General features: G+C 44.8%; 1 protein-coding gene across 2 annotated transcripts in view; it reads right to left on the reverse strand.

Moving 5' to 3' along the window:
- The window catches only part of TUT7 (terminal uridylyl transferase 7), a 39,100-nt gene extending 32,858 nt beyond the window's left edge, over positions 1–6,242 (reverse strand). The window contains exons 1-2 of one of the 2 annotated variants that reach the window (XM_086479143.1): positions 5,741–6,242; position 5,402 (exon numbers count right to left, since the gene is read on the reverse strand). In XM_086479143.1, coding sequence (XP_086335269.1) covers position 5,402; positions 5,741–6,241 — 502 coding nt within the window. In that variant the 5' untranslated portion in view covers position 6,242. The remainder of the gene's footprint in view (positions 1–5,401; positions 5,403–5,740) is intronic. The other variant, XM_086479142.1, reaches the window with a different exon arrangement.
- Between the last annotated feature and the right edge of the window lie 21,138 nt (positions 6,243–27,380).

Here is a 27,380-nt window from a genome sequence, read left to right on the forward strand (position 1 = left end):
CTGTGGAAATGAGGAAGTCTAAGACGAAATCAGAGCGCTCAGTTAAGAAAGGAGGGCTCTCAGAACCTGCAGGCGAGCCAGTGGTTGAGATAATCACCAAGTCCCTGACGTACGACAGTCTCCGTAATCTGCACAAAGACATTGTACGGCAGGGGCGTGAGGCTTTTACAACCTGGTTATTTTGTGTCTGGGACCTTAGGGGTACAGGTGTGCAACTTGATGGCAGTGAGGCAAGGAACTTGGGACCCTTGACTCAGGACTCAGGTGTCAATCAGGTATTTGTAAGGGAGCCAGGGACCCTTTCCCTCTGGGAGCGGCTTTTAATGAGTGTGAGAGAGAGGTTTGTCCACACAGAGAGAATGCAGGAGCACCATCACAGAATGCGCTGGAAGACCCTTGAGGAAGGGATCCAACAGCTGAGAGAAGTGGCAGTATTGGAGGTAGTCTTTGGGAGGGATGGACAGCATGGTAATGACCCTGACAAAGTCAGGTGCACAGGGCAAATGTTGTGGAATCTGGCAAGTCTAGGGCCATCTGAATACTGCACCTTCATTGCAATGATTAATGCAGATAACGACCGAGAGACAGTGGGTTCTGTCACGAGCAAGCTTAGAAATTTTAAAAGCATGATCAATGGCCCAATGCAGGCTAATGTCTCTGCTGTGATTAAGAGCCTACAAGAGGAGATGAGGGAAATAAAGGAGGAGGTGAGGAGGAGCAGTTCCCATTTGGCACCAGTACAAGTCACAGGCCCCAAAGTCGGAGCCCAGCTAGAGGGAGAGGGTACACCCCACGAGCTGAGCTATGGTACTTCCTGCGCGACCATGGAGAAGACATGGGAAGGTGGGATGGGAAACCCACTTCTGTCCTGGCAGCACGGGTGCGCCAACTCAAGGAGGGAAACACTAACCGGGGGAGTAACACTAAAGTGAAGGTAGCCTCAACCTCCCAAGACCGAGCTGCCAGATATTACAGAAGGGAGGATGATCCGACAGATCCCCTTGAAGGAACCTCTAGTATGTATGTCCAGGAAGGAAATGATAACCAGTGCTAGAGGGGCCCTGCCTCTAGCCAGGGAGAGGCACGGGAAAACCGGATATTTTGGACGGTGTGGATCCGATGGCCTGGCACGTCAGAGCCACAAAAATACAAAGCGTTAGTTGATACTGGTGCGCAGTGTACCCTAATGCCATCGGGACATGTGGGAGCAGAACCTGTTTCCATTGCTGGGGTAACGGGGGGATCGCAGCAATTGACTCTGTTGGAAGCCGAGGTGAGCTGTACCGGGAAGGAGTGGCAGAAACATCCGATTGTGACTGGCCCAGAGGCCCCATGTATTCTGGGCACAGACTTCCTCCGGAACGGCTATTACAAGGACCCAAAAGGTCTCAGGCGGGCATTTGGGATAGCTGTGGAGGCAGAGGGCATTAGGCAATTGAACACCTTGCCCGGACTATCAGAAAACCCATCTGCAGTAGGACTCTTGAAGGTGGAAGAGCAACAAGTGCCAATTGCCACCTCGACAGTGCACCGCCGGCAGTATGGGACGAATCGAGATGCCATGATCCCCATCCACAAAATGATCCGCGAGCTGGAGAGTCAAGGGGTGGTCAGCAAGACCCACTCACCCTTCAACAGCCCCATTTGGCCTGTGCGCAAGTCTGATGGAGAATGGAGACTGACTGTGGACTATCGTGGCTTGAATGAAGTGACTCCACCGTTGAGCGCTGCCGTGCCGGACATGCTGGAACTCCAGGACAAGCTGGAGTCCAAGGCAGCAAAGTGGTATGCCACTATTGACATTGCCAATGCTTTTTTCTCCATTCCTCTGGCAGCAGAATGCAGGCCTCAGTTTGCCTTCACCTGGAGGGGAGTACAGTACACCTGGAACCGACTGCCCCAGGGGTGGAAGGACAGTCCCACCATCTGCCATGGACTGATCCAGGCTGCACTGGAAAAGGGTGAAGCTCCGGAACATCTGCAGTACATCGATGACATCATTGTGTGGGGGAACACGGCAAGGGAAGTATTTGGGAAAGGAGAGAAGATCATCCAGATTCTCCTGGAAGCTGGTTTTGCCATCAAGAAGAGCAAAATCAAGGTACCTGCCCGAGAGATCCAGTTCCTGGGGGTAAAGTGGCAAGATGGATGGCGTCAGATTCCCACCGAGATCATCAATAAGATCACTGCGATGTCTCCACCAACCAGCAAGAAGGAAACACAGGCTTTCCTAGGTGCCATAGGTTTTTGGAGAATGCACATTCCTGAGTACAGCCAGATTGTGAGCCCTCTGTACCTGGTTACCCGCAAGAAGAACGATTTCCACTGGGGCCCTGAACAGCAACAAGCTTTTGCCCAAATCAAGCGGGAGATCACTCATGCGCTAGCCCTTGGCCCAGTCAGGACGGGACCAGAGGTGAGGAATGTGCTCTACTCTGCAGCTGGGAACAATGGTTTGTCCTGGAGCCTTTGGCAGAAGGTGCCTGGAGAGACTCGTGGCCGACCACTGGGATTCTGGAGTCGAAGTTATAGAGGGTCTGAGCCAACTACACTCCCACAGAGAATGAAATCCTAGCAGCCTATGAAGGAGTCCAAGCTGCCTCAGAAGTGATTGGCACGGAAGCACAACTCCTCCTGGCACCCCGACTACCAGTGCTGGGATGGATGGTTAAAGGAAAGGTTCCCTCTACCCACCACGCCACCGACGCCACATGGAGCAAATGGATTGCCCTCATCACACAGCGCGCTCGTATTGGAAACCCAAATCGCCCTGGGATTTTGGAGATAATTATGAACTGGCCGGAAGGTGAAGACTTTATCCTCACTGACGAAGAGGAGCAGGAACAAGTGACGTGGGCTGAAGAAGCTCCACCGTACAATCAACTACCAGCAGAGGAAACAATATGCTGTTTTTACTGATGGTTCCTGTCGCATCGTAGGGATGAACCGGAAGTTGAAAGCAGCCGTATGGAGCCCCACACGACAGGTTGCACAAGCTACTGAAGGAGAAGGTGGATCAAGTTAACTTGCTGAACTCAAAGCCGTTGAACTGGCCCTGGACATTGCTGAAAGAGAGAAGTGGCCAAAGCTCTACCTTTATACTGATTTGTGGATGGTAGCCAATGCTCTATGGGGCTGGCTGGAAAGGTGGAAGAAGGCCAACTGGCAGCGTAGGGGAAAACCAATCTGGGCTGCTGCTGAGTGGAAAGATATTGCCACTCAGGTAAAGAAGCTACCTGTGAGGGTCCGTCATGTAGATGCTCATGTCCCCAGGAGTCGGGCTAATGAAGAACATCGTAACAATGAACAGGTACATCAGGCTGCAAAAATAGAGGTGTCCCAGATAGACTTGGATTGGCAACATAAAGGAGAGTTGTTCTTAGCTCGATGGGCCCATGATGCCTCAGGCCATCAAGGCAGAGAGGCCACTTATAAATGGACACGGGACCGAGGGGTGGATCTAACCATGAACAGTATCTCCCAGGTTATCCAAGACTGTGAGACCTGCACTGCGATCAAGCAGGCCAAGCGGGTGAAGCTTCTGTGGTATGGTGGACGATGGTTGAAGTACAGGTACGGGGAAGCCTGGCAAATTGACTACATCACTCTTCCACAAACCTGCCAAGGCAAGCGCTACGTGCTGACCATGGTGGAAGCAACCACTGGGTGGCTGGATACCTACCCTGTGCCTCATGCTACTGCCCGGAACACCATCCTGGGCCTGGAAAAGCAAGTTCTTTGGAGACATGGCACCCCTGAGAGAATCGAGTCAGACAACGGGACACATTTCAAGAACAGCCTCATAAGCACTTGGGCCAGAGAACATGGAATCGAACGGATACATCATATCCCTTATCACGCACCAGCTGCCAGGAAAGTTGAACGGTGCAACGGACTACTTAAGACTACCCTAAAAGCACTTGGAGGGGGGACTTTCAAAAATTGGGAACTGAACTTAGCAAAGGCCACTTGGATGGTCAATACCCGAGGGTCCATCAATCGAGCTGGTCTCGCCCAGTCCGGATCCTTGCACACAGTGGACGGAGATAAAGTCCCTGTGGTACACACAAGAGGTATGTTAGGAAAGACTGTTTGGATTAATCCCACATCAGGCAAAGGCACAGCCCTCTGTGGGGTTGTTTTTGCTCAAAGACCTGGTTATACTTGGTGGGTAATGCAGGAAAATGGGGAAACCCGTTGTGTACCACAAGGAGACCTAATTTTAAGTGAGAACTCTGTGTAAGGTTTCACTGTGCATATATGTATATATGTATCTGTAAGGGGGCATTGAGTTTGGTATGGTGTAGGTGGTAATAGAATAAGGGGTGGATTATGTTCTAGGTTACAGTGTAAAATGTGCCAAAAGGAAAAAAAAAAAAATATTCTTTTACCATCTTCAGGAGCTGTTTAGACCAGGTGGGGCGGTGCTCCCTGCCTCCCCCCTCTGGACTATCTCCTGTTAACGGCCCATCAAGGAACTGCCTCACGACTCCCCATCCCATTGTGAGATGCTCTGCCCAGGGGGAAGGAGCCAAGCAGTCCATGCTAAATAAAAACTGAGATCTCGAACACCCCAGCAGCCTTCTTCCACTGGATCCCCAGAGGAGTTTTTCCCCCCACTGGAGTTCCAGAGGACAAGAGCTACCTACCTACCACTGGACCTTTGGAGGAAGACCAGACTCTTTTAACTGATCGCTGCTTCAACAGAACTACATCCATTGCTTCAGGAGGACTGCAGCCATCATCTTATCTGACTGCTACTACCACCCTAACAGGGTGTCAGGTTGTATTTCTGACTCTGTCAGTGTAAACCAGTGGGTTGTTTGTTTTTCCCTGCCTTGTGTTATATATATATATATATATATATATATATATATATAAGTAAAGAACTGTTATTCCTATTCCCCATATCTTTGCCTGAAGGCCCGTTAATTTTAAAATTATAATAATTTGGAGGGATGGGGGTTGCACTTTCCATTTCAAGGGAGGCTCCTGCCTTCCTCTGCAGACACCTGTCTTTCAAACCAAGACATGGCACCTCATCTGTGCCTTACTCTTTCTCATTTTATGTGATTATATTTTCTTTAAAGCTGCCCCTTTCTGCTTTGATCTACTTACACTTCCTTCTAGCACTCACATTCAATGAAGATCTTATAATATTGATCACCTTACCCTCCCTTAGCCTGTTCTTCCTTGCATTGCAATACTTAGGGCTTGTACCCTTATTATTAGTACCAACTGCCCACAGAGAAGTTCAATATACATGGAGAATTAAGTTTTGTGTCATTGCTGTATTTCTGTTGCTACTGTTAATTTCTCACAATACCTGCAAGGCATTATTTTCAAGCTTCATTAAGATATGTTGTTACGGACATCATCATCAGTAGCTCCAAAATCTCACCCTGCATCAACTTAACTGAAACATCCCTTACAAGCCTTGACAGATTCAGTAAAACTGAACATGGAAAACTGCTAACAGGGACACTACCCAGATGCTGCAATTCACTTACTCCTACCACTTATAAACAAATTTACAAAGACAACACAGTTTACAAAACAAGTTCTGTATCATTCACTGTAACATTTGTTTAAAGTGCTGCAGTATAGCACAGTCAATAGTTTGCAATATATGACAGAACAAAACCGATTTTTTGCTTTAACAGTGAATCTTCAAATTTAACTTCTCAGGAACAGACACAGAAAGCTACTTTAGTGGATAGCTATGTAAAAACAAACAAACATGTTGATTACCAGAGCCTCCTTTCTGCGTGTCTGGCATGCCTTCTTTCATTAAGTCTTCCTGAAGCTGTCTTCTTACATTTCTGTTTCCAGCACCTTCAACCTCATGAAAAGAGTCCTTTCTTGTCCTGCTATGCACAGGAGTCCAGGCAACAGATCTGTACTCTCTCCAGCTGTCAGAAGTACCATGGTGGTCATCAGATACCCACTTCTTCATTTGGTCTCTTTGGGTATCATTTAATTTTGACCCTGGACTGTAAGTTGTGTTTTTAAGAGGGCTACTCAAAACGCCACATGGCCCTCGCCTGGGACTGCTTCCGTAATGACCTGGTGTTCCCCTTTTCTTTTGCAGGCTGGTATCTGTTTTATTGCTATGGCCATTTCCACATTCATCCATGACTTGGTAGTCTTTCTGTAAGAGACTTCCTTTCAATTGCTCTTGATATAAGATTTCTTGTTCCTTACTTTGTTTGGCAAAGCAAGATTTTGCAGCATCTCCCATGGCTATTGCTGTTCAATTTAGTGATTCCCACCTAGAAATTAAAAAGATACAGTTTAAAATTAATCGAGTGATAAACACTGGTTATTCTTGTTACAGAAATCGCAACAATTGAAGCCCTGGCTCTGTAATACCATCAAGGCAAGCAAGTCTCGGTGGAAAGAAAAATTTGCTCCAACCAAGCAAAAGGCAATTAAAAATGCAGCTAGGTTTCTTCTCTTAAAATTTCTAACACATATGGATAGTTCATAAAAGGCAGAGACAGCCTACAGCTTTTTTGAGCATTAAGGTCTAGACACCTTTAGGATAGATAACTACTTTTAAGAGTCCACATCAGTACAGGAAAGCTTTGAAAGAATGACTGAAGGACCTTTGTAGCACGTAGAACATGTAGGAGGCGATAACAAGGATGGCCTCAAAGACACTCTACATCATCTGAATTTTCCCCTTTCCCCAAAGCAGACATTGTTCATCTTGTTAAGTATGAAAATTGTCATCAGAGGAGATACATACATAGAAGTTGACTAGCAATTTATCCGTCAGGCAAACATGATACAATGATTAAGGAAAAATGCTGCACTCCCAGTGCACTCTGCACATTTTACTCAGACCAGCATTCTGAGGTCTCACATTACTCAGTATTAAGCACCCATATTTCATATTATTTAGTATTCTCTAAAACATCCAGGCTACCCATTTGCTACCCCCTAACTCGGTCCATGTTCTTAGTATAAAACATTTCCATGGAGCTATAACTCCAATGTTAGCATAAACCCATGTGGATTGTGAAAGGCAGAGTTACCTGGAAAAGACTGGCTAAACAGATGTAAGCAGCAGTGGTCACACCAACACCAAATATTGTATGAATTAAATATAGCCACACACAAACAAAAAGGGTTTTCCCTTTCAAAACACAAGTGTGTGATTAAGGCTGTAGGGCATTTACAAGGTGCACTTAAAAAGCAGGAAATGCCCTTCTGTTGCCTTTAATATGGGAGCAGGGCATCTGATTTTCTTTTTTTTTTTTTTTTTTTTAAGTTCTGCAGGCTCCAAAGGCACCCTTAGGCATATCAGAATCTTTCTACAGGCTTAAGGCTTTTAGCACTTATCCCCCTCTTAAGCACAAGTGACAAAACAAGCAGGATTCTGTTCTAAAGACCTCAATTCACAGAAAGTTACATACAACTGTGCAGAAGCAGCTATTCCAGCTAAAAGTAGAAAGAAAACTTTCAAACGCACAAAGTGAACTTGCTTACTATTTCAGGAAAGCAACTGCTGTCAATTCTGAATTTCAGATTGACCTAAAACCAACTTTACAGTCATCCCCAGAAGCAACACCCACACCCAGCCGCCAGGCTGGATGACGACACACTCCCTGCGCTAGAAGCGAGCAGAGAGTCAAAGTTTACACTCGCCTCTGGCTCTCAACCATGACGCGAGGTGCTGGCCCGGCGGGGGCGGGTGGGGGGCTGCCCCGGAGGGTCAGCAGCAACACAACTGGGGGACGACGTGGCTCCCTGCGGGGCCAGCAGCAGCAGGCAGCGCCGGCCAAGTTGCCAGCAGGACCCAGACGGCGGTGCTACGATACCGGCCTCCGTCATCGCCACGCAGGAAACACGCTACGTGGGCCGGGACTCCCTTGCTCCCTCGTCGCAGCTCCCGGCCCACTCCTTCCAGTCCCCCCACCGGTTGACGAAGGCCCCCAGCCCCCTCCTGCCTCCCCGCTACCCCTAAACAACCGAAGGCCCGGGGAACGACGCGGCGGGGGGACAGAGAGGCAGCCGGCGCAGGCAGCGGCGGGGACTGTGGCATAGCAGCACCCCGCCCCGCTCGGCCCTGCCCCGCCGCCTCAGCCGGGCGGCCCGCGGGCGCAGGGGCCGGCGAAGGGGCGGGCGGGCCGCGGCCCAGGCCCGGGACGGCGGGGGCGGGCGCAGGGGAGCGCGAAGGGAAGAGAGCGCAGGGGACACCACCCGCTGCCGGGGAAGGCCTTACCCGGCCACCACCCGCCGAGAGCAGGGCACTCATCCGCCGGTGCCAGCTACCGCCGCTCTGCCATTGTGCGGCGGCGGAAACGACTCCGGCCCCTCCGCACGGCCGCTCCGCGCCGGTCTTCCGGCAGCCCTGTCCCGCCCACCCGCCGGGGAGGGGCCGGGCGGGGGGGTGGGGCGCCCAACCCAACCCGGCCCCCTGAGGTGTGGGGGCGTATCGCGTGCGCTGGCGTCACCTTCCTGGGAATGCAGCGGCGAATAAGTGGATTGGCACGAGGCGTCACTGAACCAGTACAACGTAAGCAGCAGTTGCAGAATGGTACCTGAACGCAACGTCGTTCGCTCGTCCGCTGCGGAGCTGCCGGGACAGCCACGCCGGTGGGTGCCGGACCCATCCCTGCGCAGTCTGCGTGTCTCCTCCAACCAGCCGCCCCCACCGAAACTCCAGAGCAAATCACCCACGAGAAGCTGCACAACCTACAGGAAGCGGGAAAGCCCGGGGCTAGTGGGGAAGTGGACACGCACCTGGTTTTCTGTAGAGGAAAAACTTCTACTTCCCCTATCTCTAGATTAAGTGACCTGTGCATTTTGTGAATATTGCTTGCATTTGCTCGGCCTCTTGCTCTTAGAGCTTCCTTCTGTTTCTGCGTGCCTTCTTCGCTACCCAATTACTGCCTAGTTTAGCAAGGTCTCTTCCTACTGCTCTTTTGAATCCATGTTTATTGCAAAGAGGTGCTCTTAACCCACCTAAGGAGATGCTCCTAGTGAGAATTCACCTCCCCGTTCCAGCCCAGGTTTCCTTAGCGAAATGTGTACAAGTACACAGAATTTGAAGGGAGGCAGATAGCAGAGACTTCCCAAAATTACTTATGGTACCTTTCAAAGACAGAACATTACAGCTTTATAGCCTGGCATGGGGTGGGTGGGCTGGCCCGGGGGGTCAGCAGCAATGCAGCTGGGGAATTCGCATCAGCACTTGGAAGTAATTTTGCCTTCCCCTATATGACCCCTTCAAAACAGGAAAGGTCTGTTGGCAAGACTGTCTCTGGAGAGGGCCTGGCACGGAATGGTAGCTTAACTTGCCAAAACTGTTGCTGTGAGCAGATGTGGCTGGTGTGCCAAATGTTTCCGAGCTCTGTCTTTCCTTATTCTTCCATAAAATTGTTTGAGTGGCTGCAGGCTCAGCACATCTCATGTCATATTGACTGCAGTGAGTCAAAAAATGTCTGGCCTCACAAAAGCTCCTCACTAGTGCACCCATGCAAGACTGTCTCAAGTTCCTGTTGTTCTTATGAAAGTTACAGATTCTGGTTTAGATTTCAATTAGACAGATAATTGTATACTCAAATACTAGCATTTTCTATGATCAGGCAAAACAAGAGGAAGTGAGCTAAAAGGGTCGTATGCCCTAACTACACATGATAGTTGGAAGACCCAAAATTTGATTAGCTGAGATTTTTTTTTTTCTAAATAAGTAGCATGAAGATACAATTGGTCAGCTTTTGTAAGACAAAGTAAACTTAGCGTACTGGATAGAAATATACCGAAATAGGAAAGAGAATTAGCAGATCTTGCTAAATTTACCTGGAATAAAAGAATACAAGAGAGAAAGAAACTGAAAAATATTAAAAGAGTACAACTCACTAAATCAAGTAAGATGAGCCAGATACATATAAATGATGACACTGAGCTTAAAGAACAAATCACAGAATTTGGCATCACAGAATCATGTTTTATTTCTGAAGAGATGCAATCTCCGGAATTTCTGGAGTGCTGATCTTGAATCTGCCACAGAATTTTTGTTCCAGATTAAAGAAAGTCATTGCTTTTCCAGTTTCTCCATAACTACATTTACTTAGGCCAAAGAAGTATTTGGTACATCTTTTAAATAGCTTTTTTTTTTTTGGTGTTGTACGACAGATACTGTTTCCCTTTAGGAAAGCTTGCCCATCAAGAAAAAAAAAAAAAGATTGAAGTTTTCTGTGTTGCTGTGAGATAAACAGCCAATTTGGGATCAGAAACCTGCCATGCTGGTGCTAATGGGGATGGAATTGCCCAGGCATAGGAGTGGTAGGAAACAGAGGTGGAGTGCCTGTTTTGACTGTGACTCAGCCGTCTCTCAGAGCCTCACCCCATACCTGCTGTCTTTGTCACCTCAGCATTTCACTGTTGCAACACTCTCCAGCTTGAAAAGCTACTAAGAAGTATTGTAAATGTTGCTGCATGTCTACATCAATGGAAGATTGCATCATTGCAGATAAGTCAGAAAACCTGTCTACCAGATATTTTACAGTGAGATTTTCTTGAACACAGGGGAGCTGACCCATTTACACCTGAAAAAAACTTGACCCAGTGTTGTGTCCCCTCCTATCTTCTTGTGCACCCCTAGCCCACTTGCTGGCTGGTGTGGTGTGAGAAGCAGAACAGGCCTTCACGCTGTGCAAGTACTACTGCTCAGCGGTGACAAAAACATCCCTGTGTTATCAACTCGTGTTTCAGCACAAGTCCAAAACATAGCCCCATACCAGGTACTGTGAAGAAATTTAACTCCATCCCAGCTAAAACCAGTACATTCTCCAACCCTTTTTCCGTACCGTTTATGCCATGTTCAGATTCCACTCGATGGCAGTACATCCTCATTAACCAACCCTTTCCCCATAAATTGTTTGTGAAATGTCCATAAATACCCATGAAAAGTTCGTCGAGTTCATTTGGGCTACAACTTAGGGCATCTTCTGTCGTGGTATTCACTCAGGACAGGAGAGGTAGTGTGTTGCATGGAGTTACTGGGTACCAAAACCAGCTCCAGTCGGGCCACTGCTGCACTTGCACTAGTTCTTGTGAGGTTCTCCTTCATTGCTTCAGGTGGTTTCTGCTGTAACACGAACTCAAATCATGGGTTACAACGATTTTAAGGTATATCTATTACATTGTCCACCCCTGGTCCCTTTGGACTAGGCCATAAATTTTAACATTGCAACGAATTCCTCTTGTTGCCTCTAGCTTGACTAGCAGCAAGAGGTTCCTGCTGCAATATCTTTGATATATGGCAGCCGCAGCAGTGGTGACATAGAGCATCATGTAACACTGCCATCATACAACTCAGATAATGGATTATTTTCACCCAGGATTAAATACATATTGGACTTCCCTATCCTTTTGCATTACACACCAGGTCCTTAAGGAAAAACAATCCCACAAATGGGCTTACCCTTTCCTGAAGAAAGAATAACCCAGACTGTTTTCCCCAGCAAGTTCCTTATAGGTACTATGGGGATTTTATCTCCTTCCACAGTGTGCAAAGGTTTTGATTGGGCAGGCCAGGTCAACTGGCAAATCCTTTAGTGTTAACTAGCCAAGTGGCTTCTGCTAAATGTGTATTCCAATGCCTGAATGTCCCAGCACATATTGCTCTCAGTGTAGTTTTTAAAAGTCCACTGTATCGTCCAAATTTACTGGAGGCTGGCATGATAGGGGATGTGATACATCTAGTCCATGCCATGCTCCTTGATTCAGGTGTTTATGATGTTGCTTTGGAAATGAGTCACAGTGTCTGATTCAATTCTTTCAGTAACCATGTTACCATAAAACTTGCTTTTCAAGGCCAACGATAGGGTTCCAGGCAGTGGTATGGATCACACGGCATACCTCCATCCAGCCAGTAGTCACTTCCACCATTGTAAGCATATGGTGCTTGCCATGGTGGGTTCGTGGTAGTGGGATGTAATTGATGTACAGCAAGTAATGACGAGATTCCGCTGGACCACATAGTCTATCAGCAATACATATCTTACTAATGACTATTCCTTTGAATAAGAAAATCGACAGACTGATAAAAGGGAAACATCCTACCCCAGGAAGTACCACCAGATAGACTTACTTGTTTGGACTAATATATGTGTTCTATAGGAAAGGACGAATCAATCAGTAAAAATCAAATTTTTGAGGAAAATATCCTTGAAAATCAGTAAGATAACTAATTTAATATATTTTTTTTTGTTTTAGAGTAAAGACCATAACAATAAATACCTTCTAAGCATGCGTAGTAGTTAAATAAATTTGTAACTGTAGAGTGTATATAAACTGTATTGCAAAACAATGAGGTGTGGTAGCTTTGTGGAATTTCCACCTAGCAACCTTTTCTGCACAGACTTGAAAATAAACAAGTATCTCGACTCTGTATGTATGATTGGCTTTGCATACTGGGTACTGGACCCCGCTTGAGGGACAACATAATCAATCTGCCAGGCGGAAGCTGGTATTTCAGCCTTTGTCCTCCGTACTGAGAACGCTTTAGCCAATTTGCTTGTTTGATTATGGTGCACACTTCTCATTCATGGATAACGTGTGCAATGGCATCAATGGTCAAGTCCACCCCTCAGTCATGAGCCCATTTGTATGTTGCATCCCTTCCTAGATGTCCTGATGTGTCATGGGCCCATCAAGCTATAAATAGCTCACCTTAAGTTCCCAATCCAGATCCATCTGAGCCACTTCGATTCTAGCAGAGTGGTCCACCTGTTCATTGTTTTGGTGTTCTTCAGTGGCATGACTCTTGGGTATGTGGGCATCTACGTGACATACTTTTACAACCAGGTTCTCCACCTGAGCAACAATATCTTGCCACAATTCGACCGCCCAGATGGGTTTACCTCTTCTCTGCCAAACAGTCTGCTTCCACTGCTGTAGCCACCTGCACAGATGGTTTACCACCATCCATGAGTCAGTATAGAGATATTGGCCATTTTTCTTGTTCAGCAGCATCTAAAGCCAGTTGGATGGCTTTCACCTCTGCAAACTGGCTCGATTCACCTTGTCCTTCAGCAGTTTCTGTGATGTGTGGTGTAGGACTCCACACAGCAGCTTTCCACCTTCAATGTTTTCCCTCAGTACAACAGGACCCGTCTATAAACAGAGAATATTGCTGTAGCGGGTTGACCCTGGCTGGATGCCAGGTGCCCACCGAAGCCACTCTATCACTCCCCCTCCTCAGCTGGACAGGGGAGAGAAAATATTACAAAAGGTTTATGGTCAAGATAAGGGCAGGGAGATCACTCAGCAACTACCGTCACAGGCAAAATAAACTCTGCTTGGGGAAATTAATTTGATTTATTAACAGTGAAATCAGAGAAGGGTAATGAGAAATAAAACTAAATTTTAAAACACCTTCTCCCCACCCCTCCCTTCTTCCCAGGCTTAGCTTTATTCCCGATTTCTCTACCCTCTCCCCCTGAGCGGCACAGTGTTACGGGGAACTGGGGTTGTTGTCAGTTCATCACACTCGGATTGTCTCTGCAGGTACTGTGAAGAAATTTAACTCTATCCCAGCAAAAACCGGTACACTCAGTCACAATCCTGGATGTTCATAACTTTTTGATTGAGATGTTCAACTACAGTGCAGAGCAATCTAATGAAAATCTCCAGGGGTTAAAAATGAAGTGCTTTAGAACTAGCCAGGGTATAAGGTGTAAGGCAGAGGAGGCCTTATATCAATTATATCTTTACATCTGGGAGCCTACTGGGGAAATGCATGCAAACCCTACAATAAGCCACACCTTGACATGGCGTAGAGCGGGACAGAATCCTGCATGTTTTGGAAAGTAGAAAAAACAGTGCTGACCACAAACCCCGTACATTTCAGCTGGATTTCTGCTCACTAGATGGCAGCAGATTCAAAAGAATTGCTGAAAAACCGTAGCTCAAAGTGCCCAAGAAAACGGGGTTTAAAGGCATGGTTATGGAGTGAAATAAAGGTGTGATAATAAAATGGGATTAAAACTTTAGCTAGTCTGGGTAAGGACAACGGGCGGGGCGGCGGGGGGGCGGGGGACAGGGAGGAAATGGCAGCACAGGCTTCAGCCTGGTTTGGCAAGTAGAGTCTTCTGACACAGTTTCCATACACCTTATGCTTTGCCTACCCTCCCAGGACAGGGTTTCTGACATTCCCCAAGCTTACTAGGTTAAAGCTAGTGTTCCTATGCCTCCCTGTGCCATATTCAAGTGTTCATTCTCTGTGTCAATAGCATCTAAGAGAATATTTTAGAATAGGTGAAATCTTATTCTGATGGACTTTCACCTGGATACTCTCTTTGCCATGAAGCACAGAGGCTGTAAAAGTGTGGCAAGTGAAATATATTTACCTAACTATCATAGTTATCTTAAAAAACTCTGGATGACCACCATACCTGATCTTTTCTTGAGAATGGATTCAGTTGCCTCTGACATACCACATGCCCATACCTGTTATAAAGTTGATAACTTGAGAAATAAAGGGACTGAGGAAAGATTTCATAAATGGAAAGGGCAACACCTCCTGCTGGCATAGATGGAATTAGAAGAGATGTCTGTCCAGGGACATGGATTTGTAAACTTCATTCCAGTTCCCAAAGGTTTGTCAATGCCACAGTCATAGAATCACAGAATGGCTGAGATCGGAAAGCAGGGTCACCTGGAACAAGTCACCTAGGGCCATGTTCATTTGGGTTTTGTGTATCTTGTATGAAAGATGCTTCAGTGCCTTCATCATCTTTGTGGCACTTCTTAGGACTTTCTCCAGTATGCCCATCTCTTTTTCATTTTGGGCTAGAACTGGGCCTAGCACTGTGGATCTGTCTCACCAGTGCTGAGTAGAGGGGAAGGATCCCCTCCCTCGACTTGCTGGCAATGTGCTTCCCAGGAGGCTGTTGACCTTCTTTGCAGCAAGGGCGCATTGCTGGCTTATGGTCAATCTGGTGTGCACCAGACCCCAAGGCCCTTCTCTGCACAGCTGCTTTTCAGCTGCTTCAGCATCCAGCATGTACTTGTGCCTAGGGCTGTTCCTACCCAGGGGCAGGACTTTGCACTTTCATTTGTTGAAGTTCATGATGTTCATCTGGGCCGATTTCTCCAGCCTGTCCAGGACCCTCTGGCATATCACAGAATCACAGGATGGTAGAGGTTGGAAGGGACCTCTGGAGATCATCTAGTCCAACCCCCTTGCTACAGCATATTAATCTACAGCATGTTGCACAGGATCACATCCAGGTCGGTTTTGAATATCTCCAGGGAAAGAGACTCCACAGCCTCTCTGTGCAGCCTGTTCCAGTGCTCTGTCACCCTTAATGTCAGGAAGTTTTTCCTCATGTTGAGGCAGAACTCTCTGTGCTCCAGTTTGTGCCCATTGCCCCTTGTCCTGTTGTGAGACACCACTGAAAAGAGCCTGGCCCCATCCTCTTGACACCCACCCTTTAGGTATTTGTAAGCGCTGATAAGGTCCCCTCTCAGTCTTCTCTTCTCCAGGCTAAAGAGCCCCAGGTCTCTCAGCCTTTCCTCATAAGAGAGATGCTCCAGTCCCCTCATCATCTTTGTAGACCTCTGCTGGACTCTCTCTGGTAGTTCTTTGTCCCTCTTGAACTCGGGGGCCTCTCCTCCCAGTTTTGTACTGTCTGCAGACCTGGTGAGGGTGCACTCTATACTGATGTCCAGGTCGTTCATGACAATGTTGAACAGGGGTGGCCTCAGTATAAACCCTTGGGGCACACCACTAAGAACTTGGCCTCCAACTGGACTTTGTGCCACAGACAACAACCTGAAAGCTGGAAGGCAAGAAACAGCTACGCACGCAAATCCTCCTAGCAGAAGCTTACACGGCAAACCTGTGGTGCACTGTAAGTGGCAAAATGCTTCAGGTGCTGGAACAACCTACAGTTATTCCCCTTATGAACTAAATTATACTGGCAAGGGGACTTTCTAGTTTGTAGGACTGTCTCTACAGCAAGGCTTTTGCTGGCATAAGCAAAATACAGTGATTTTTCCATGGCACTGTGAAGTGTAAACCAGGCTTAAAGTGTGAAAGGGTAATGAAGCCTGGTTGTGACGTCATCTCATGGCAGACATTCCAGGATATGTGCTCACCCCATAAAACAGATGTCTCCTACTCTCAGAGCAACCAGGGGATTTTGACAAGATTACTGATGTTACGGAAAATATTAAGCAATAATCCGTTCCACCAGCTTAATTCCCAGTTCCTCAGCTAGCTAAAAATGTTGTAAGTCTTTTATTATAGTGGATAGTTTTACAATCCCCACATGTTTTTTAGTTCCCAGGTTAACAGATTTTTTGAACATTATAATAAATTAGAGGCACAGAACACTACATGCTGCTCATTGTGAGAATTTCTTGTTGTAAAAAGTGTATAGATAGTACTGACTTCCCTGATTGACTGTAAGAAGCGCTACTTTGTAAAAATAATTAAATTAAATACTTTCATTAAATACAGCCTACGTATATGCAGGTAGGCATCCATATATGTGTGCATATGTGAATACATAAATATGAGGGTTAGATACTCAGTTCATTTGAACTGACGTATTTCTATTAACTTCAAAAATAGAAAGTAACCACAATTCAAGTAACAGTAGGAACGGAAGATTCTCTTACACCAAGATTTTCTCAAGATGATTGCCTATAACAACTGGGCTGTAAAATTCAAAATTTTGCACTCCGTGTAGTCAGAACTACTGATCTTCCTCCGATTCAGTTCCTTCTACATTCAGTGGCAGTGCTTAGTATCTCTAAAAATCAGTCTAGCTGTGTAAAACCCACATGTTATCTTTAGGTATATAAATTGGAAATGTTTTGAAGTAAATTCTTGTTATGGCTGTGCTTTTGTACTATGTGTTGTTATAAGTAAGAAGCTACAGGCAGATGAGGAGGAATAAGGCTTTGTAAAATTGTTTATTTTGGGGGCAATGTCCCATGTTTTTCCTCCAAAAACCACTTTTGGAGCACTAACAATCTACAGTTACACTGCAGGACAAGACCCTGAAAGTTATACGGCTCTGAACAGTATCTTGTGTGTCATGTAACAGCACAGTGCAGGTGTAGGTGAGCAGAGCTCCTTTGGAAATGGACCCCACGGGCTCATGCAAGGACCCGATCTTTGTTCTGTGCCACCAGCCCCTGTGGCGAGACAGCGCATCCTCTGTACCCCTGCAGCCACAGCTCCTGTCTCTGGCCACTCTGGACAAACAGGGAAGGATGGGCTTTCTGCTGCAAGTGCGTTAGAGGCTGGGTGCTGGATGCCCTGTTTGTGTGTGAGGGGCATGTGGAGGCTTTTCAGGTGTCCATTGGGAGCAAGCACTACCTCTCTTCTGAGGCTGTTGGATGCCTGAAAATCTAATGTAATATCCAAAGTCCTTAAAATCTTCCCAGAAGAGCTTTCAGGCTGGAAATGTGGACATAGCTGAGAAAATCAAAGAACAGCTCTCTTTGGATGTAACAAAAAGGAATAAAGAGAACTACTGGGGATCAGGGGATTGGGCCAAGCCAGCATGTGTTCATGAAAGGCAGGTCCTGCGTGACCAACCTGATCTTCTTCTATGACCAGGTGACCTGCCTAGCCAATGAGGGAAAGGTTGTGAATGTTGTCCTTCAGTAAAGCCTTTGAGACCATCTCCCAGAGCATTCTCCTGCGAAAGCTGGTGGCTCATGGCCTAAACATGTCTATGCTTCACTGGGTAAAAAACTGGTTGGACAACCAAGCACAGAGAGTGGTGGTGAACAGAGTTATATCCAGCTGGTGCCCAGTCACAAGCAGTGTCCCCCAGGGCTTGGTATCAGAACTGGTCTTGTTTAATATCTTTATCAATGATCTGGATGAGGAGGTTGAGTGCTTCCTCAGTAAGGTTGTGGATGACACTAAATTGGGTGGGAGTGTTGATCTACTCAAGAGTAGGAAGGCTCTGCAAAGGGATCTGGACAGGCTGGATCGATGGGCTGAGGTCAACTGAATGAGGTTCAACAAGGCCAAGTGCCAGATCCTGCACTTGAGTCACAACAACCCCATGCAGCGCTACAGGCTTAGGGATTAGTGGCTGGAAAGCTGCCCGTCAGAAAAGGACCTGGGGGTGCTGGTCGACAGCCGGCTGAACGTGAGCCAGCAGTGTACCCAGGTGGCCAAGAAGGCCAACAGCATTCTAGCCTGTATCAGAAATAGTGTGGCCAGCAGGAGTAGGGAAGTGATCGTGCCCCTGTACTGGGCACTGGTGAGGCTGCACCTCGAATACTGTGTGCAGTTTTGGGCCCCTCACTACAAGAAAGACACTGAGGTATTGGAGAGTGTCCAGAGAAGGGCAATGAAGCTGGTGAAAGGTCTGGAGAACAGGTCTTGTGAGGAGCAGCTGAAGGAACTGGGGTTGTTTAGCCTGGAGAAGAGGAGGCTGAGGGGAGACCTTATTGGTCTCTACAGCTACCCGAGAGGAGGCTGTAGGTAGGTGGGGGTCAGTCTCTTCTCACAAGTAACTAGTGATAGGATGAGAGCAAATGGCCTCAAGTTGCAGCAGGGGAGGTTTAAACTGGACATTAGGAAAAACTTCTTTTATGAAAGAGTGGTCAAAAATTGGCATAGGCTGCCCAGGGAAATGGTGGAGTCACCATCCCTGGAGGTGTTGAAAAAAACATGTAGATGTGGCATTTTGAGAAATAGTTTAGTGGGCATGGTGGTGTTGGGTTGACAGTTGGACTTGACGATCTTAGAGGTCTTTTCCAACATTAATGCTTCTATGATTATATTCTATGAATAAGGTAACTTTTTTCAACTAGTTTTCCCTTGCAAACCTATATATTCTTAAGGGGGAAGCTCACATGAGGAAGTGTGGTTTTAGCTCCAGTCAGCTTTAACTACACAGCGCTGACATTTATGGAATTGTTAGCATTGTTATGGGGTGGTTTTCCAAGCAGTGGAGACACATTATCTCTGTGTAGAAAAGGTCTGCCTTCCTGTTAAAGCAAGCAGGACAGCAATTATGCATAAAAGACAAACAAATTCTGCTGTGTCTGTTGTATTTCTAGCAAAATGTACCTCACAGAATATCCAGTGCTGGAAATATGTTGTATTATCTTTTCACATGTATCAAGTTATTCATATTTAGGCAAGTTTAGAAAGCCCCTTGAGTTTATAAGGAAAGTAGGAAGATGTAAATATTTCTGAAATGGGGAAATTAGGAAAGTGGGCAGGCTTAAGCCAAAATCTTTAAGATTGTCTTTCTGATGTTGGGTCATTAGATATGTAGGTTAGAGGATTATCTGGAAAGGAACAATGAAGTTTTCGCCTAGGCATATTGATATATATTGTTATTTATAGTTTCCAAGAAAATGTGTAGGCAGTTTGGTTGCCAAAATCAGAGATGCAAGTTGTTACACACAACATTGCTGGTTTGTTTGATATACGTACTAGTACATTTGCCCTTGGTCTGGAGCAAATCAGTTCTGACTTTAACAATTCCTTAACAGTGAGCCAACATTATAAATAAACTCAGAGTGGTTTAAGGCTTCTCTGTAGCATAGGCAAAATTTAATTTTCCTTCCCTATGGGTGAGAGCAAGATAGATCTTTGGGGGCAGAAAAGTGTGGTTTTGTGGTAGTGGTAGATCTGGTGCCGGGGAGGGGGATCCAAGTAAGGGAAGAAATTTGGGAGGAATCAGCTTGAGGGAGGAGAAAGGGGGTCAGTCTCTGGCAGTTTCAGGGAGCTGTTGGCCAGGGAGGGAGAGACAAGTGGCATTTCAGGAAAATTTTTTGAGGAACATGGCCAAAGGTGCACAGAGTTATGTCTGGGAGAGATAAGAGATCTCTGAGGCCCTGCAGTGACAGGCACTTAGGCAGTAGGAAGGACATGAAGTTGTCACACTCCCCTTTAGTTAACAAAGGTGAGCATGGTCGTGGCCAGTGCAGGCAGCTGGGATGGTGAAAGCAGGGCTGCAACAAGCAGCATTTTTGTCTGGGGTGAACCTCCCTCACTAGCATTCACTCCAAACCCACAAGCTGCTGTTCTTTATGGCTTCAGATGTTGCACTGGTCTCTTTGCCCAGCTATTGCTTCATATCTCTTCAACGCTTTCATGCCCGCTGAGGATCTGCAGTAGTAGTGGGAGCAGCTGGAGGGAGGAAATGACACTGCTTAGGTTCCTCTGAAACACCTTGCCCACAGGACCTGATGGCACATGCCTTTCTTGTGTCACCTGTTGGTGCTTGGATGGAGACAGGTACCAAAAGGAACTTGTTGCTTTGGTCAGGGCCACCCATTTTAAAAGATATTTTCTCACTCCTTCATCTTCCTCTTACTTCTCCAAATTTGCAATGTCAAGCTGCTGCCGACTTCTCTGAAGTTGTTCCTGAGATTGTTATCTTGTAAACAGGCTGGAGCTCAGAGGGAGTGGATAAGTTTTTTTACCATATTTTGATCATGAACAAGACTTCCCCTAAAACCAAATTTATGTTGCCCCAAACAAACTTTGTTTGTAGTAATCCCAAAGGCTACGCTTCAGAAGAAGAGTGCCTTCAAAAACATGAATATACAAATAGACTATATACAAATTTTGAATTACAAAAGCTTGAGTATATATCTATTCAAACTCTTGAATATACATTCATATACAATATACATATATATGGAAGTTATGTGAAACACAGTCATGTCCTGATACCCTTTATGCATGTTGAATCTGCAGTAGTTTCATCATGTTTATGTGATACTGTGGAATAAAGTAGGTTTCAGTGTGAAAATGGAGTAGTGTTATTTGGCTCTATGTAGTATTTCCCTAGAATTTCAATAGTTGTAGTAATAATGAGAAATGGGCTTGGACAATCTCTCGCGTAGATTACAATCATCTTTGTCCTTCCTTTGTCTGTGCCGGGTCTGCCTGTGTCTCTGGGAACATGCGTGCCTCCTTGTTGTGTTTGGGATCATGCAAGGGTATGTTGACGATGGCAGCTTGTTGCTGCCAGACCACGAGAGGGACCCAAAGACACGCATTACTTTCTAGTAGCCCCTATGAGCTCGAAGGATCGTTAGCTTCCAATTTGGGTTTTCAGAAAGTTCCCTATTTTATTTTATTTTTAGTTTTCAGAATTTTTACTACAACTCATCTTTAAGTCTGAGGGAAAGTCTGAGAAAGGGTCTTACAAAAAAGACTGCTTTAGATCACAGATGATTTTAAACAATTTTGTCATGGTTGCCTAGTGCAATGAAAAAGGCTGTGTGGCATCTAGACTGATAGTCATAAATCATATGAAAACACTAGGTGGAAGGCATCTGTGCTTATGCATTATACTGTGGGTGCATACAAGAAAAATATTAAATACAATCTGGATTTTTCCATTTATTAGTCTTTTTGAACATTTAGCCAAGCAGACAACTGCCAATGTGATGAGACAGTTCCATAAATTACAGGAAAACATTATTAAAAGTAAAGTTGCTCCATAAATATACTAAATTGGAGACACTGTATTATGCAGCTTTGCTGCTGCAGTAACTCACTGTTTCTTCAACAGCTGTGCTGTCTCTAAAGTGTACACTGCAAGTGCAACCAGGGCATCTCTTCTGCAGCAGTGAAAAACATCTTTGGGCTGGTTTGGTCTGGAAAGAGCAGCACTACTTGGACTAAGGCTGCCTCAGTGGCCTCATTAAGTAGTCCTGAGAACTGTCTTCCTCAGTGAAGAGATTTCAGATGCCTTCTCCTTTGGGACTGCAACCCTTCTCTCTATCTTACCCTGTGGTCAGGAGACACGAGGCAGGGTTATGTCCATAGGGCTGACTGCTGGTGCCCATATATACTATTTTAGTCAATGTAAATAATAGTTATGCTTTTCTGTTTACAAGAGTAATTTCCACCAGGAGGGTGGGGACAACAGCTAGGAATTATTCTAGTTCAGTGGCAGCTCCTTGTTCTTCAACTGAAAATCTAATGCTAGTGAGCAGTGATGTGGTAATTTTACATCATTGCCAAAGACAGAACACTGTAATACCATGCTGTATCTGGGTAGCACCCTCAGTCGGAGATCAAGTGGAATTACTATTGTCAACAAACCCACCAAATCTCTCTGACTAAGGCCCAGGGAGTGATTTCTTTAGTGTCAGGGAGTGAGTCAAGAGCAGGAGCAGTCCCTTTCATGGCCAGGGAGGAGAGGAGGTGATCTTCTCCACAGCCTTGCTCTTCTCCTTCTGCTGTCATGCTCCAAGGCACCTCCCCAGGCTGAGAGGCACTACAAAGCCACATACATTCTTCAGATATACACTCATCATGGAGGTGTTGCCGGGATTTTTCTCTGCCCTGTACTCAGGATAGGCCATGCCATATCCTGCTCAATGCAAGAAGGCTGCGAGCAGTCAGTTTGTATTTTCAGCTCTGTGCTGTGTACAGGGAACGTACAGTATTAAGTGCAATGATAGACTGACATTAAAGACGGTTCCCTTCCCTCTCTGCTTTTTCTGGCAGCAGCTGAACATGCACCGACAACACACCTTCCATTACTAATATTTTGAAACCTAGAGCAGGAGAGTGCCTCAAACCGCAGCCTTATAACGTAATGAAGAATACACACAGCTGCAGTAACAACCACATAATTATTTAATTAGTTTTTGACAGCTTCAAATTGCACAGGCAAAGGAATGCACGAACCGCACATGGAAACCTGCCAGCAAAGGTTTTACACGTACACAGATGGTTTTAGCCATTGTAAGCGCAAAGCCAGGTTGCTGTACTTTTACTGCAAAACCTAATAGCACATCATGCACTGCAGAAGTTATAGCATGGGGATAAAAATGGCATATGTAATTATTTCTTCTCCTTTATGTCATAATGTTGCTTTCATTGTATTTAACTTCCCATAGCTGAGCCCTGTGAGACTGAAGATGAGAATATTTTAGCGCTAATTTAAGTAACATGTAAAGTAACAGCTTCTTTGGGCTTTTGGAATAAGCAATTATAATACCACTAATTAATGTTATATATCACTTTCTCTTTTAAAGTCCTCCTACGGATATGAATTAATTAACACCTCTGTTGGGAAGTTAAGTATTGGTATTTTTATTTTTAAAAAAAGAAGACTGAAGCTCAGAGAAGTGTAATAATTTGCCAGAGGCCACAGTATGATTCAAGGACAAAAGAGACACCAAATTAAGGATTTCCTCAGTTTTCATTTGACTCTGCGGAGAGCTAGAGCAAGAAATTTCAATATAGAAATGAAGGAAAAATAATTGCCTGCAACAAAACGGATGAGGAGGGCACTAGCATGACTAGAAATCTATCTTTAGAAAATAGATTATTCCAAAGGGGAAGATAATTATTTAGAAGTGAAGCGAAGCCTAATGTACTGTAAATATTTGCTCTTCTGCTGCTGCAAAGCCGACACCCATCTCCCAAGTCACTCCAAAGTGTTTATAATTTCCATGTGTCGCAAGCTCCATGATTTTACATTAGAGGGGAAGTGATTTCTCCTGAGTGCACCTAATTAAGGCTAACAGTTAAAATAAAACACAAATGAACTCAAAACTTCACTCCATGCTCTAAATGAACACAAACGTTGTCTGAGGTTTAAAAAGTTAAGTCCCCCTTTTTTCCACATAATTGTAGTTTTCATATTTTCCAGCCTTTCCTTTTTATGGTTCTGTCTGGGATAGGAAATGCTAAAAGCCCACAAGAAAAGGCTATTCCCATAGAGCTGTGTAAGATATTCACAACAAAAACCTAAACCATGTGGAACACATGTGGTTTCAAGTTTCGCAAGAGAGTCAAAACCCAGACTCTGTTTGTTGAAGTTTCTAACAGGGTTTGAATGAAACTGGACCCATTTTCAAGAAAATCTGGTCAGATTCCTGGTTCCAAGTTGAAACCATCCAAAATTTGCAGTTTGGCAAGGTCTGAGAAGAAGTCTTGGGGCCTGATTCCACTGATGCTTCGAGGGGGACTTGCTGTGGATGGGTGGTGGGTGGAGGGGATGTCAGGGCTGCGGTGCTTAGCTGGTGGGAGAGGGGCAAGGGCATTGGCTGGGGCTTCGATGCTGTGAAAACAAGCACAGCACTGGTGGCTCTCCTGACATAGAGGACTGTAGTCAAGAACAGTTGTGTGAAAGTCATGTGGCTCACATGCAGTGCAGGAGATTCTGGAGAGCTTCAGCACACCCCTCAAAGGGGACCTTGCTACACCTTTTTATGCACTCCCAGCACAAGCCTGAGAATAAAGGTTAGGAGATCCCAAATACTTCAGGACTGTATTCACCACTAGATTGCGTTTTTTAGGATTTATGTGGCTATCATTGCAGCCACAGGGAAAACACAGCTTTATTTTACTTACTGAGATCTCTCTGACTAAGGAAATGAAAGACTGTGAAGAAATACTTGGCACCTGTGACGAAGCCATGCACACAGAAGTCTTTGAAAAAGCTAATTCCAGTTAAGAATATTTGCTTCACTGTAACACAGTGGAGTAACACACTGGAAATTAGCGTCAAGAGGTACACACTTCTTTGAGAGCTGTGTATCAGAAAGAGTTGTTGATGCTGCAACCCCAGTCTCTAGAGATGCCATTGAAGTAAAAATTATGAGATAAATTCTGGTATTGCAAAGGCAGCCATCAAAGCATAATTTTTCTTGTACATGCCTAGAAACACCTTTAGCTGAGCTACTAATATTACTGTAAATTATTGAAATTGAAAGATTTTAAAAATCGAACTTACCTTTAACTTTCTCTGCTGCTAGTTTCTTTTAAAATTTCTGTCACTGCAAATAGTGAATATAGGCTAGAAAGCTTACAATGAAGGTTTTAACAGTATGACTAGGATGGAATATTACCTTTATAAACAGATTTATTTCTTGATCTCATACACTTATGTACTGACACATTCTCGCACATACATTGGTAAGTTTGGGAATACTTAACTGAGAAAATAAAAGTTTGGGTTTTTTTCTGAGGACAAAATTTAAGCAAAAAACAGAGCAGATGATTTCTGAGTACATCGAAAACCAGCATATAATCTGTGTATAAGGTAAAACCTCCATATCAGACTAATGAATACTGAGTATACTTTCACTGTTTTCTCTAATGTTATTTTGTATATCCAGTTCTGTGACTTCAGCATAGTGAGAGAAATAGTTACACTCACAAATGAAATATAGCTCATTACAGCTCCAGTTCTTCCATCTGCACTCACTTTGATTAAGCATGTGTCAGTCCTGTGTGTGATAATTATTTATTATCCTGTCACTACTTTTTTAAATTCTTTTTTTTTGCAGACGCCTGTGTTTTGGCTTTAGATGACATAATTAAGTCCATTTTGCTAACAAAACTTTTAACGAAGCATCATTCTGCTCTGAATCTTAACAAATGTCCACAGTGTGCAACTTTCATTATTCACGCCTGCTATTGTTCCTTGTAATAAAAACATGAAAGGAAGCAGACACCATCATCCACCAACCTGCTTTCCCAAGATCCAGTCCAACCATACATTCATCTTGTCCAGAACTAGCTGAAAATCTCCCAGGTGATTAGGTTTTCACCACTTCCCTAAGTGACAAACAACTGCGTTTGTGGTTTCTGTCATGATGCTGTTCTTTGCTCAAAAAGAACTTGTGGGAAACAACCCCAAACCAGCCTTGTTTTCTTTTAACACCATCCTTTTCCCTGACGCCACCAAGAAGCAGACAGCATTTGAGCTTTGGGGATGTTGAGACTGCTAGCAAGTTATTGCTGCCCTGCACTCACGGTCTGCCTGTATCCACTTTAGTCTCTTTCCTTAGTTTCAAGCTCTTTCAGACAGAGGTTGCTTGGGTGATGGTCCCCCCACTAGAACAAGCTGTGAGGCAGCATCTACTGCCTCATGAAGGTCCACTCCAATGTCTTACATGTCTTCACACCGCCGGCCACACATCTGGTTATGCTGTCCCTTAGCAGGTGATCACAGATACAACTCAGGCACAAATAGAAAGTGCTGCAGGGGTGTCCTGAGGCTTTTGTGGACTGGAGGTAACTGGTGGGAATGAGAATTGCAACTGCCCATCTGGGCTCTGCTACCAGGGACAGTAACCTGAGAAAGTTGCAGTGTGATAATTCTCTTTTGTTCACGGGATTGTAATGATCTTAAATATCTTTAGGAACAGAAAATGTAAGAGAGTCCAATTTAGTTCACCATGGCAGAGTGGAAATGGAAAATTCCATCTGTTCTGTTTCACCACCAAAATTTATTTTATACTTACATTGCAGTATTTGTCAACATAATTATAACAGAGAAGATTAATTCAACAAGTGATTACAAAAACCCAGGAGAGGCATATTGTTTTTAAAATCATATTAATTTGTAACGATTTGCATTGCAGAATGGCAATATCTCTGTTTGGAAAGTTTCTTACTCAATTCTAGGGCTCAGTTGTGCTGGATTGCTAGCATTTAACAATAAGATCAGCAGACCTTGAAAAAAGAGAGAAAGAGAGAAAAACAGAAAAAGCAGAAGCTGCTATGGATACTGCCAAACCACTCCTCAGCTTTGTAAAATCAAGCAAACAGGCAAGTTTCCCACCACAAAATCAGCATAAATACCTTTCCAAATTACTTAAATTCTTTTTGTCAGTTTCCACCCCAATATTCTGATGGCAATTTGATAACCTACCAAAAAATCTTAAAATAAATTTTCTTTCAAAAGGAGATTTAAAAGTATTTTGTTGCTTGTTTGTGCAACGTATCTTTTGTATTTCTTGATGCTATATCAAGAGTCTTGGTGTAGCACTGGCATTCTCTTGTTTCTAGGAATGCTGATTCTGTCTCCTTTCCTCAGGTTGACTGGCTTTTTACTTGACAAACAGCTTCATTCACTTCAGCGTCTCAATGGAATTGAACACAGCACAATCTTACCTTTAACAGTTAGTGCTTATTATGTTGCCAGTTTTCCCCAACAAAAATGAAATATCACTATTTCACAGATTTTTCCAGTGGGAATTATTTTGTGGAGTTCCACATTTAATGTCACTCCATACTGGAAAATATTTCCAGTGATTGCTTTACATTACAACTAAACAGCAAGTTTTGATTGAAAGAATGGCTGTGACCCAATCATTAACTACCGTACATGTCAATTTGAAATGATGGAAATAAGTGCCATTGACAGTTTTACTTTGTAGAAACGTATTTTCCTCCCTTCAGAAACTTTTTATCTTAGTTTACTGGAAAAAGTGAACAAACACAAGGAAATGCTTTCAAAATTATCAGCTTCTAAAGAACATCAGTAACACTTTGCATAACCCACATCTGGGCTCAATCCAGTTTTCCTTAATTAGCTACAAATGCAATGCCTGCTGCTATGTCTCAAATTTTCACTGCGTGTACGTACTAAAGTGGAAAATGATTGGAT

Source organism: Leptosomus discolor, chromosome Z (assembly GCF_034619465.1).
Source record: "Leptosomus discolor isolate bLepDis1 chromosome Z, bLepDis1.hap2, whole genome shotgun sequence".
NCBI lineage: Eukaryota > Metazoa > Chordata > Aves > Leptosomiformes > Leptosomidae > Leptosomus > Leptosomus discolor.